This window comes from Sinocyclocheilus grahami, unplaced genomic scaffold, assembly GCF_001515645.1.
Source record: "Sinocyclocheilus grahami isolate Dianchi unplaced genomic scaffold, SAMN03320097.WGS_v1.1 scaffold828.1, whole genome shotgun sequence".
NCBI lineage: Eukaryota > Metazoa > Chordata > Actinopteri > Cypriniformes > Cyprinidae > Sinocyclocheilus > Sinocyclocheilus grahami.
In genome coordinates this window covers 725,312-739,017 of record NW_015506007.1, presented here as the reverse complement: position 1 = coordinate 739,017, position 13,706 = coordinate 725,312, and the positions used below count along the sequence as shown (strand labels likewise).

At 34.9% G+C, this 13,706-nt stretch overlaps 2 protein-coding genes across 3 annotated transcripts in view; both read right to left on the bottom strand.

The window, feature by feature from the left end:
- The window catches only part of LOC107562547 (protein phosphatase PTC7 homolog), a 12,257-nt gene extending 7,144 nt beyond the window's left edge, over window positions 1–5,113 (bottom strand). Inside the window, exons 1-2 of the mRNA XM_016247183.1 lie at window positions 5,083–5,113; window positions 4,690–4,904 (exon numbers count right to left, since the gene is read on the bottom strand). Of these exons, the coding sequence (XP_016102669.1) occupies window positions 4,690–4,904; window positions 5,083–5,113 (246 nt within the window). The remainder of the gene's footprint in view (window positions 1–4,689; window positions 4,905–5,082) is intronic.
- Window positions 5,114–8,117: 3,004 nt separating this feature from the next.
- On the bottom strand, window positions 8,118–11,135 carry hvcn1 (hydrogen voltage-gated channel 1). Of its 2 annotated transcripts, XM_016247253.1 has the most exons (6): window positions 10,937–11,135; window positions 9,537–9,720; window positions 9,339–9,443; window positions 8,977–9,208; window positions 8,374–8,486; window positions 8,118–8,289 (listed from the first exon to the last, which is right to left on the bottom strand). In XM_016247253.1, exons 2-6 carry the CDS (start codon window positions 9,714–9,716, stop codon window positions 8,233–8,235), a joined length of 687 nt encoding a protein of 228 aa, XP_016102739.1. In that variant the 5' UTR covers window positions 9,717–9,720; window positions 10,937–11,135; the 3' UTR covers window positions 8,118–8,232. The 2 variants fall into 2 exon arrangements, with proteins under 2 accessions (XP_016102739.1, XP_016102740.1); XM_016247254.1 differs by lacking the exon at window positions 10,937–11,135 and having other exon boundaries at window positions 9,537–9,732.
- Window positions 11,136–13,706: the final 2,571 nt, after the last annotated feature.

Genomic DNA, 13,706 nt, shown 5'->3' with positions numbered 1-13,706 from the left:
ATCGTCCATCGCCAATGGCTGACAGCCATCACGATGTTAAGCTGAAAGATGTGAACTTTTATTTACTGTAATGCAACAGGCTACCGCTAGCAAGTGGCTAATCTTTTAGTGGCTCCTTAGAACGCTTTATTTGTTTCACGCTTCGAGCACACCCCTAACCCCGCCCCTCCCCCCACCCCCCGATGTCATCATCCATCACAATGTTTCACTGCAGACATCGTCCAATGCCAATTTGGTAGACATCGTCCAACCCTAATCTGCTAGCATAACTGACAGTAGCTGGGTTTCCATCCAAAGTTGTGAATTTAATTTATTCGTAAAATTGGAATATCGTATAAAACATTTGCGAATAAGCACCGTTTGCATCCAACAAGTCAAAGAGAACAAAATCGTCACTTCCTCATAAACTGGCACTAAATATAACTAAGAAAAGTAGAAGAAGCCACTGAACATAATAATTTTCATATATAATAAATCATTTTGCTCAGGCATTTCAGAGTGACCATAACATTTCAGATGCTGTGGAACAAGATCGGTCCGATGGTTAGTCAGGTTTTTGCTGTCCCATAGCGCAAAGTCACATTACTTTTTTGATGCGCATTGGGGAATTTATTCAGCAAATGCGTTTCCTTCTCCCATTATTCGCACAAGTCAAAAACCACCACAAGCGAGCGTAAAAGCTTTTGCGAATTAAGGAATTTTTATTTGAAATTTGGCATTTCCGTCACTCATTTCTAAAGTGATAATTCAAAATGTGCATAAAAACAGGGTGATGGAAACATAGCTACGGACAAAAAGTAATGTAAAAGTAACATGTACTTTTCATAGAACACAATCTGTAATGCTTTACAAATAAAGTTTAGTTTGTTAACATTAATGCAAACAAACTTTTACAGCGATTTTGTCAATCTAGGTTAATGTTGATATATAAACATACCATTGTTTATTGTTAAATTTGTTAATATATATCAAATAATTTAATCAGTTTGAAATGTAAAAAAATATATTAGTATTACTATACTATCGTTCAAATGTTTGGGGTCAGTAAGATATTTTTATTTAGTAAATTAATACTTTTGTTCTACAAGGTGCATTAAATAGATCAAAAGTGACAGTAAAGACATTAATAATGTTACAAAATATTTCCATAAAAAAAAAAGCCACTCTTTTGAACAAAAAAAACAATCACAATTTCCACAAAAACATTAAGCAGTACACCTGTTTTCAACATTTATAATAATAAGAAATAAGCAAATCAATTACAAAAATACCAAATCATCATATTAGAATGATTTCTGAAGGATCATGTGACACTGAAGACTAGAGTAATTATGCTGAAAATATTCAGCTTCACAGGAATAAATTAGGTACATTTTTAAATATATTACAATAGAAAATAGTACGTAGGCTAGTAATTAAACATCATAAATGCTGTAAAAGTATTGATCATTCTTAGTTTATTACACCTAACACTTTAACATTAACAATTTTAAATCATAACCTATTAAATCTATTTTTAAGAGCAATGTTTCCCACTGATCAGGTTTTAGGTTGAACACTTAATAAACAGGAATCACTAATTAGGCTATATGCTGATGGCCTCTCAGTTTATCACCTCACACAATCTTTCCTTTTCTCGATACCTGGCCAAAGCCTTGTAGTTCAAGCGACCTTGTCTTAGAACGGTCACCCACAGACCTTTCTCTCTCCACATGCCTTCCCAAAATAAAAGCAGGTCACTTTTTAAAGAGGCAAACAACTCAGCAAGACGAAGAACATAGAGTGACATTTCTGACAGCCCGTGATGTCAGGTTTCAGCAAAAAGACGACCGGTTGCGTGCTTGGTAATCCAATGCCTTGTTGAGAATCTAACTTTACTCTCAGTCTTTGCGAGGTAAAAAAGGCACCTGGACCATTTGTTAATTTGAAGTTACCTTAGCAAACATAGGCCTGGCCGATAAAACGGTATCGATATTTATCGACGGTACACCTTCTTCGATAACGATAGAAAAATTGTTTGATATAGCACACAATATAGGCATGTGCTATGAGTGACGCAGACAGCACACACAAACACGAACACATGCTGAAATGAGTGCTGCGCCTGCCTGTGATGAGGAGATTGTGAATAAAAAATGAATATTAGTCGAATTTAAAATAACCATTTGCATTTGAATGATAGGTGTGCGTCAGGGAGAGTCATCAGTGGCGCACGAGATGCAGTGATGATGATGTAAGTGACGTTGTTGCATTTTAATGTTTTGTTAGTGTAGCCCATGAGACGCGCCGCTTCTGCGTTATTCATTCAAAATATTAGAGAAATATAGAAGCTCAATGCGGAGACGATCTTGAATGGGTTAAAACCGAAACCAAGCCATTCACACAGAACGCATATTTAGCGCATTTTCTAGACGGACAAATACAACTGTTGCACTCGCATCTCACAAAAGAGATGTATAGAAAGCCATGCAAAGTTAAAACAGTTTAAACTTTTAGAAAACACATCAAATTTGTGGAGGTTTATTACGTTTCACTGCGTCTCATATGTTTTTAAATGCAAGTCTGTGTGAATGGCGCTTCGGCTCTTTGGATTAAGCAATGCATAAACAATTATGAACAAAACAGCATCATGTATTTATGCAATTTACGAAATTATATTTGATTTTTATGAGTTAATTTAGACGTAATGCACATTTTTATAGAGTTACTTCCTTGCGTTGACAATTTAAATGCGCTGCATTATTTTGCTCATTGCGCCCTCCTGTGGCCTCGGGAGACAATTATACCTATACAATAAAGAACAATTTAATCTGCATTTAAAACTTTAGAAATTAGGTATTTGTTTAATTTTTATTTTGTTTGATTGTTAAAACAAAAAATATTTGTTGTTTGTCTCAATAAATTGTTAAAAACATTTTTTCTATTGCTCAGTTTAAAATTTTTTTTTTAAATGTCAATAATTATCAATAACGAACAATATGAAACATTATATCGTTGATACATATTTTAGCTATATCGCCCAGCCCTAAGTAAACAATAACATTTCTGCTGTTTATGAAGACATGCTCAATAAAATCGTTCCATTTTGTTAGGCCAAACTCTATTTACAAGAACAGCATAGATTAAAATACAATGATAAACAATGAACAAACTGTCACAATACTTTAAGATTTGAAAAACAAAAGTCAAACCTAATTTTACCTCTGTATAAAAATAAAATCCTACTAAATATGCTTAATAGACAATGATGTCTTGCAAAAATCCCTAGCAGGAAGACAAATCAACAGAAATTGCATCTATAGATAAACTCCAATCTACACTGAAAAATAAAATACAAATATATTAATTATTAATTAATTGTTAAAATCTTACAATAACGTTTTATTTGTTAACATTAGTTAACTACATTAGTTAACCTGAACTAACAATACAGCATTTATTAATCTTTACTAATGTTAACATTTGCTAATACATTTTTAAGATCAGAAGTTGCATGTGTTAACATTAGTTAATGCAGTGTGAACTAACATTAACTTTTTATTAACTAACATTAACAAAGGTTAATAAATGCTGTAAAAATACATTACTCATTGTTAGTTTGTTGGGTAATGCATTAATGTTAACAAATGAAATCCTTCTAAAGTATTACCTATTAATTTATTATTTACCTTAGCAACATGCTAATTGGGAGTTTAGTTGTTGCCTATGTAGAGCATTCAAAATCAGTCACTAATGTGTTATCTTTAACTGAAATTAAAAATTAGCTAATTGAAATAAAGCTAAAATAACATTTTAAAAATAGAGGAAAAATTTAAACAAACAAACATATATAAAAGAAACTAACTAAAATGTACTAATAATTACTAACTAAATTACTAACAAAATCCCAAAGTTACTCAAATGTAAAAAAAAAAAAGTACATTAGTTAACTACATTAGTTAACCTGAACTAACAATACAGCATTTATTAATCTTTACTAATGTTAACATTTGCTAATACATTTTTAAGATCAGAAGTTGCATGTGTTAACATTAGTTAATGCAGTGTGAACTAACATTAACTTTTTATTAACTAACATTAACAAAGGTTAATAAATGCTGTAAAAATACATTACTCATTGTTAGTTTGTTGGGTAATGCATTAATGTTAACAAATGAAATCCTTCTAAAGTATTACCTATTAATTTATTATTTACCTTAGCAACATGCTAATTGGGAGTTTAGTTGTTGCCTATGTAGAGCATTCAAAATCAGTCACTAATGTGTTATCTTTAACTGAAATTAAAAATTAGCTAATTGAAATAAAGCTAAAATAACATTTTAAAAATAGAGGAAAAATTTAAACAAACAAACATATATAAAAGAAACTAACTAAAATGTACTAATAATTACTAACTAAATTACTAACAAAATCCCAAAGTTACTCAAATGTAAAAAAAAAAAAGTAAAAAAATTAATAAATTCTACTACAGATTACAAACAATACTAAAATAACACTGTATGAGATACATGACATCAAAATCTGCCATTTTTGCTGCTCATAATAGTCAAGCATGAATTCTTGACAATACATTGGGGAAAAAACTTGGACAAAAATCAATACTGTACATCACGACGCAAGGACTGTGAGTCATCCTGCAGCGGTTTAATTTATTTATCCTATAAAAGCAGCAGTGAGTGTGTGACTCACCGTATGGTTTGGTGTGTGTGTGGATAAGATCTTACCCAGCAGCGGTACTTTGTTCTGCAGGAGTTCATAGTAGCCGGAGGTCAGGATGCCCACGGGGCTGCTGGGAGTGAAACGGCCCTCCTTCACGAGTCGTTCACACGTCTTCATCAAGGTGGCAGAGAACTGCGACGGGTCCACGCCGTAATCCCTCCAGCCCCCGACGCCATCCGCAACACCTGAGAGGAAAACAGACCGGGAAAGATATTGTCATTAAGAGTGAAACCAGTTAGTTGGATGCGTGTTAATTTCCTCAACCCTAATAGCTTTAACACCTAACTTCTGACAATCGGATGAAAAGGAAGGAAGAGATGGCGATTTCTGACGCCGCAGAGACAGATGGCAGCTGCCACAAACCTCCTTCCTGACCTCCTGACTGACTGCGCATTGTGATGGTAATCCAAAACGGCCATCTGCTATAGCACGTCTGATGCCTTCGTTCAACAAAGAGGATGTTAGATGGATATCTTGTGAACCCCTTGAACTCCAAGTAGCTAGTAACTACTGGTTATTCTTTACAAAATCTAACGAGGAAACTCAAGCACTCCTAGCTTTGAAAACGTACTTACAGTCTGTGAGTCAGCATTATTTGTCAGAACAAGCCGGCATTGTAGTCTACTCTACCAGGATCAGGATACAGTCCTCGTCCTCTGTAAAATGCGCTGTACACATCTGAATATTTGGTTTGAACTGTTCTGGAACAGTGTTGTAAATACAACTTAACTTCACTGATTTCTAGTTGTGTCCTCTTTTGGAAGGCCAAACAAAGTAGTTTTACTTTCACAACGAAACCCACAGCATCTCCACAGCATCTCCACAACATGGCGGCGGCGGCAGCAACAATACTACAGCGAGAATCAAAGTTACGCCTTCTTTCTTTGCGTGAACATTTGGGCGGTGCTATGCAAATCTTCCCACACAGTGACGTAGACATGTGGGGGCGTGTTTAAACGAGGAGTTTTAGGAGGGCATGGACGAGTCTTAACTTTTATAAAGAATATCTCTTTGGATTTGAGACTTTAGTCTTTGCAACTTTACAGATCTTATCTATTCACAAACAGCTTTTAACACTCCAAAGAGAAAGGAAAACTTGAAATCGCATCATATGACCCCTTTAATTAAAAGAGCGCAAACTTGCAGTGGATTTCATATTTTTATATTTTAGATGTACATGTTGAAATATGATTTTAAAATAGAGAATTATTCCATGTTGAAAGCAGCTTACTAAGGCTGCAATATAATACAGCATTAAATACTATGACGCTGTGTTTTGACATGATACACTGCTCCTTTCCTTATTACTGGTAAAGTTTCATTATTTTGAAAACAAGCAAGCTACTGTCACAATGCTAGAGAATGTTGTTAGTAGCATCTCTACTTTTAGTTAGTCCCTTCCTAACACCAATACGGTGACATCTCACTCTGACTAAACAGTGTAACCACACACACACACACATCAAGAATTCAGAGATTGCATGGGCTCAAAGGGAGATCCAGGCTCAAAAGGAATGAGGGGCGACTTATCAGATTTAAACAATTTAGAGAAGCACAAATCAAGCTACCATTAACATTTCAATGGAGCTTTGCAAACAAGACCAACTGTTCATCACAAGGCTGCAAACATGGTGGTGTTAGAGTAGGAAAAAATACTTCGGAATGGGAGTATGGGACAATATAACTTGGCGGATACTGTATCATAACACTTCCCAGGAAGAAACGTTTATTATAACACCACATAGACGACCAACATCCAGGCCAAATCGTGAGGTCAGATAAGCGATTCGGAAGATAATTCTTCCATGACTTAAATCTTTATTCCACAACATTTGTATTTAGTTTCATAAATATTAACCTGAGACGACCATATTTACCATAGCAAAAGAGCTAAAGAAAACTGCTTTCAGAGGAAACATCCATCTGTTTTCACCAGCACACACTTGAAGGCAGATTCCAGCGCTGCCATACAACAAGTCCACTTTATGCATCAAGGCGCAACTTCCTTGTGACAAAGTCACCCAGAGAGCATATGTGCAGCATCTGTATTCAACAGGCTGTGTTAAATGACAGATGTGTTGGCTTTTAATAAAGTTGTTCATGGCGTGTCGTCATGTGACTCCCTAAAAACAATGAAATTTATAAATGTGATATGTATTTTTTATTTATATAAAAGTATAATATACAAATATTAAAAAATATTAAGATGTGCACACTTGCATGAAGCACATGAAGCAAGGTGAAGGAAAATACAATATTGTATTTTACATTTTTACAGTCATTCAATTGAAACTTTTCTTGAAAATGGCATAGTAATTTGCAAGACTAAATTAAACAATTGTGAATGGAAAGAGAATATTTCAAAGAACTTGATGCATTTAAATTACATTTTTATGTTTTTCCATGTTCTTTATTGTAAAAATGTCTTTAACCCATTGTATTTATTAACTGAATTAAAATAGTTATCACTGCCATTTTTAATATATTTAATACCTCAACATATTATAAACATGCACTGCACGATTTGGGAAAAAAAATCTAAGTGAGATTTTTCTGATCAAAACTTTGATACTTTAAAATGCAAATTTAAAACATCCAGGTTTGCTGTGCTTTTTTGTAGAGCTGTATAATTTGGGGAAAATGTTGTGATTTTATACATTCAAAACAATTTATTATTATTATTATTATTTTTGATGAAAAACTGGTGGATAATGAGCTGCTCGGGTGTAAACACAGCGTCACACTTCACTTTACTCTGAAACATGCAGCGCATATATTTATTTAAATCGCAGCCTTCACAATTTGATAATCATACTGATGAGTCGTGTAGTGATTACAGGTTTATTTTGATTAATTAAGCAGCCCCAACTTGATCAATTCATGATATATACTTTGAGATATAACATGTTACCATATAGAAAGACTTTGGACCTATCAGAACATGATTGAAATACATTATTTCCAGTTGGCCACTATAAATAATAAACCTGAAACCTCCAAGCAAGCAGTTATTTCGTCTTAGAAGATCATTTTTTTTACTGCAGTTAAATGGAACATCAAATGTCTGCAAAAATTGATAAAAAGCTAGTCGTGATTGGTGCCAATGTTTGGCAGTAATCGCTGCTGGATTAAAGTCAGTGTCTGTCTGTGAACGAGCACTTCTCTGAGATCTCGTGGAAAAGAGTTTCACTGAACACCTCGCATTCAACTGATAATGTTATTTCAAAGGTTCACACTAACAAGGGCACCATATAAACCCTTGAGCTGTTTCTTCCTGTTTTTAAGACCAGCTCATTAGGCTAATTGGAGTGGAAAGTGAAGATCATCTACTGACCTTTAAAGGGGTCATATGATGCGATTTCAAGTTTTCCTTTCTCTTTGGAGTGTTACAAGCTGATTGTGTAATAAACAATGTAACATGACCTTCTTCACATTTCATATAGAATGAATAGACATGATTAGTCTTAAGCTCAGTCTCATGCTGTGATGTGTTTAATGAATAGCCTTGGAGCATCAAAATTCAATGCAGTGCTGTTTTAAGATTGCACGAAGCCTTGCATTTTCTTGATCCTGTTGAAAGATTCAATTAAAACCACTATCAATTTAATAATTAATAAAAGGATTCATTACTCATGTTTAACAAGAGCTACTCACCATTTTTGTGTTCCGCTCTTTAAGTTCATTGACTTGATGAACAAGGTTTTCATTGATCTCCTTTATTTTCTTAACTTTGTGATGGGCACGATTTTTCACAGACACAATGATACCTATAAGAGAGCAAACGAGTAAGAAAGGCAAATAAAAGTATTAGAGTAGAGATTAGAAAATAATGCAACAGCCGGGTTCCAGAAGTAAAACTTACATTAATTTTGTCCATAGAGATATCGATTTTTAGTGATAATAAACATAATTAATTACTTAAGTAAAATGGACCAAGTACTGAACCTTGGTGAACCCCCAGGTTTAGATTGTGAGCATCGTGAAACAATCATTACTAACACCAGCAGTTTGGTAGGTTAAACATACCAGAACATTTTTCATGATTTTCAATTGTTACAAAGTTTTATTTAATAAATATCATCAATAAATAGTTTTATATTTTACTGAAGTTTTTGACTTGATTACACATTTGCAATGTTTCTTAGTAAGAAAAATTCATTCCCTCACGAAATAATTTATGTATACAGTGCTTTCATATTTTTTCTGATCCAAATTGAGGTTCTAATTGTAGTTGCTGGGTCAAAATAATTCCCGTACCATTTATGATCCTGGCCACTCTCCACAACCTGAGCAAGATCAGAAGCCCCATGGCATCAAATGCATCTTCCTTTGAGATATATACAATATCCAGGATGAAGGATACCACCACCACAATCCCATCAAACACCTCAAATTTATGGTGGAGGAATTCTAGACGATACGCATAGATTTTTCCAGACAGTTCCACCATGAAGAATGTGAGAAGGGCGAGGCTGAGATAGTGGAATACCTGGAATAATGGCAGGAACATTCGGATAGAGGATAACCACAGAATAATCGCTGACATATAATGTGTCATGTGTCAACAGAAATATGACATCCATATTTCTTTGCTGACTAGGCATCTGAAGCAGACTCACCTGCGGAGCGATTCTGTGATGATCTGCTTGAATGATAGACAAGTCAATAAGCAACTCACACAGAACGAAAATGGCATCCAAGACGACCAAGCAAACAACAACAATCTAATCAACAAAATAAGTTCACGGTTATTTTCAATCATGTAGACAGTATTTTATATCTATATACATATACAAATAAAGCGTGCAAACGTTTACCTGGAACCTCTCTGTACTGTAGAGGCGGCGTAGGGAGTCCCTGAAGCTGACCTGTCCCAGGTGCTGTCCTGTGGCCAGCTCCAGGTCTTCACTGGCATCGTGCAGTTCCTCGTCGTGCCCCTGTGTGGCGCTGTTTTGCTCATCACCCACCGCTGTGAAATGCCTCAGAAAACGGGACATTTTTCTCGGGGGTCACATGAGTTAATAAAATTAATAATTTTTTATTTGCATTTGAATCATACATTCAATATTCAAATTATGGCGAAATTTCATCTTGAAGACAGCTTGAACCAAATGTAGATGAGACTAGTCACACTCAAGTGAATATTATTTTCTCAGGGCATTTATTAAAGTAAATGTATGTATGTTATAGACACGTGCCCTACAATCTTGTTCCATATATATATATATATATATATATATATATATATATATAATTTAACGATAACACTATAACAAGAAACATACAGTTCACTGACCAATAGCAGGCATAAGCTATTGTTTTCATATGGAACCAGCTATTAAAGATCCAATTACAGGCTTCATCACATCAAGATTTAAACATTAAAACGCGGTGTTGAACAGTATTAAACAAAACAGTTCATGAAACAGTCAAAACGGTATAATCATAAATTCTAAATAAATAACATTAAAACATAAGAGTTAACTTGTCACAACCTGATAAATAAATAAATAAATAAATCCTGGGAACAACGCATTAGTTCAAATCTTTAGTTTGTAGGCTATATCTGATTCTTGTCTGGCTTTTGTTTTATTGTGTTTGTTACTCAACAGCAATTACATAAACTTGATGATACTGAAATTATAGAAAATAATTAAGAGGCAAAAACACATGTAGGTTAATCAAATCTAACATTTGTTGTATGAAAAGACAGTTCATTATAGTCACACTATCGACACTTTAAACGGCGTAATTTCCCCATTTTTACCTTGTGTAAAAAGTCTTGCATGTCACTATCTACAGAAAAAATCCTCAACGGAGATATGTTAAAAAACAACGCCAAACAATTTATACAACAGTGCAGCAGATCTCACTACCAAATATGCCAGCATAAAGCGGGGGTTTTCTGTCTACTGTGTGACACTTGTCTACATGCTTCATAAAAAACTCACTCTTCATCTGTGACCTGAGCTTAACTTGTGATTTCCTGCAACATTTCAACATTTAAGTCAGCGAATTTACACACACTTTTACGAATATCGAACGAGTAAATGTAAGAAACTTTATTGACTTTAAGGCAATCTGGACACTTTAATTCTAATTTCACATGAATACGACAGTAACATTTACATTTTTCAGGTTATTTAGTAGATCTATTTAATGCGCGCTCAGTTTAAAAGGAACGAAAAGTTAAAATGATGCAAAAATGAGTATTTACCTGTTTTGTTGCTGAAACAATGTTGCTAACGGCTAGCGCAGCATTTGTTCGCAGTTTTTGGGTTCAATAATCCAAATTCTGTGAAAACCTTTGACTCTAAACTCCGCCTCTACTGCCGTCATGAATGTGATCCACTGCACAGGATGCAGCCGTGGAAGGGACATGGAAGATCTCTCCCAAATCCTTGGACATATTACAGGAATGTGCACGCGACCAGATAACTAGTGACCCGAAGAAGTAGGCTCATCAAACGATGTATTATTTTAACATGCATTGGGAGGTTTTAATTAAAACTGAATAGCTAAATGGAAAGGTAGTTTCAAAGTTAAAAAGTTGATAAGTCAGATGATAGATAGATAGATAGATAGATAGATAGATAGATAGATAGATAGATAGATAGATAGATAGATAGATAGGGATTGGCAAATACATTAAACAGAACAGACACTCCTGAGATCAGGTTGTCCTAAAGAATTGGCAACCAAAAATGTGTAATTTTAGGAGAAATGACGTATAGAGGCCTGCAGGACGATGACCCAAAGCACCAAATATAGAGCGAAAATGGCTTAAATCCAAAGTAACATTTGTGGTATGACGTAAAAATAGTCCACAGACATTCTTCATTTAATTTAGAGCACATCTGTGTTTGTTTCAAACCTGTATGCATTTTTTTATTCCACAGAACACAAAGAAAATGCTTTGAAAAATGTCTGTTTTTGTCCTTACATCCATACAAGGTCCATGGGATCCAACATTGTACATTTCTCATACAGGCTAAAGTGGCCCATGCTTCCCTGTTTAAGCAAGTTACCAAGTTACAACACTAACCAAATGAACCAACCAGTGTTCCCCTCTCTGAAAATGGAGATCAAGTAACATAAATTAGCCAATTCTGTGGTTGACCTTTGAAACGCTTAACAGTCAGCCTGTCAACATTAGTTTCAGCCTAGGTTTGAGTTCCCTCTGTATCTCAAGGATGGGAAAAGCTTGTGCAGCTGATTTGTACACCATAATGAGCATGTATACTTTTGTTGTTTGTTGGTGGTATATTACTGGGTGCGTGACAAAAATGTCATTCAAGTAATACTTGAACTGAAATGGCAGAAACTCCCATTACAGCAACCAGCTAACCCAAACAAGTAGACCACATAAATGTTTACAGTGTATTTTTGCTGGTTTTTAAGGCAAATATATATATATATATATATATATATATATATATATATATATATATCCTAAAACACACTTATTTCTATTTTATTTTACACCAAAAGTTATTTGAAATAAAAAGTGGTTATTAATGTTACTCAAAACACCTTAAAAGTTTATTAATGTCATGTAAAAGTTTATGGATGAAAATATTTAAGGATGTGTCACTTTTGCTGGCCAGTAGGGGGCGCTGTTTAGCTATTGGATTGAGAGAGAGAAAATGTGAATGAAAGAACTTTTCATTGCTGTTCTACACATTGTTTCCAGTTTAATCAGAGTAGCATTTACAAAACCAAAGGTCATATAAATTTTGCTGCCAACTATTTGCTTTATAAATATAGGTCTATCTACAGAGTAGTCCAAGAAAGCACTACCATCTTGATCCAAATGGGGTAAAACCCAAAATAGACCTCAACAGTATGGCATGAATAGCCTCAACTGTTCGTTAACCGGTATGAATAGGGTGCATACAGAGCAGTCCAGACACCCAAACTCGGTGAATGTGTTACTGTGAAAAAATCTGTTACTTAGTAGGCTACTTGATAGAATAAGGATGCTTAAATCATTTAGTAAATAGTGGATTAATTTAATGTAAAACCAGGAGTGGATATGGAGTGGAGTGATTACAGAACTTTCTTAAACGGATACTCCACCCAAAAATGAAATTTCTCTCATCATTTACTCACTCGTGCCCTCCCAAATGTATATGACTTTCTCTCTTCTGTGGAACACAAATGGCAATTTTTTGAAAAATATGAGCCACATTGCAAGTGGATGGGTCCGTCAAAGTTGATGCTTCAAAAACCGAACATGACGGTAACCAATACAACTCCAGCTGATGAATCAGTGTCTTCTGAAGTTAAATGATAGGTGTGTATGAGAAAAACACTAATATTTTTAACTTTTTAAGCTATATATCATCGCTTCTGGCTAGCTGTTAGCATGCTGTGAATATCAGCACATTGTGAAGTGTGACGTAACCATGTTGTGAAACTTACACAAGGAATGATGTGGAAGCTCAGAGAGCCATCACTTTTCACAACGTGCTTAAAGGGGTCATATGATGCTTTTTTAAAGATCATTATTTTGTGTATTTGGTGTAACAGAATATGTTGACATGCTTTAATATTAAAAAAACACATCATTTTTCAAATACTGTACATTATTGTAGGTCCTCTATGCCCCGCCTCTCTCAAACACATAGTTTTCTACAAAGTCCCTCCTTCCGACAAGCGCAGTCTGCTCTGATTGGCCAGCTGACCCAGTGCATTGTGATTGGCCGAACACCGCAAGCACTCGTCGGAAATGTAACGCCCCTTACCATAATCGCAAGCTTCATCTTTCAAAATAAATGTAAAGACAGTAAATAATGTCATTAGTTTTACCATCAGTTCAAGCCCAAAAGGGGAACAGAGTCGCGTGACAGACACAGTGATGAAGCTGGTATGTGTTTGCAGTACACAAGCCACGGTTAAGACAGCTGACTCCACTGTGATGTGACCCTGTGTCTCTCTCTCTCTCTCTCTTTCTCTCTCTCTCACACACACACACACACACACAC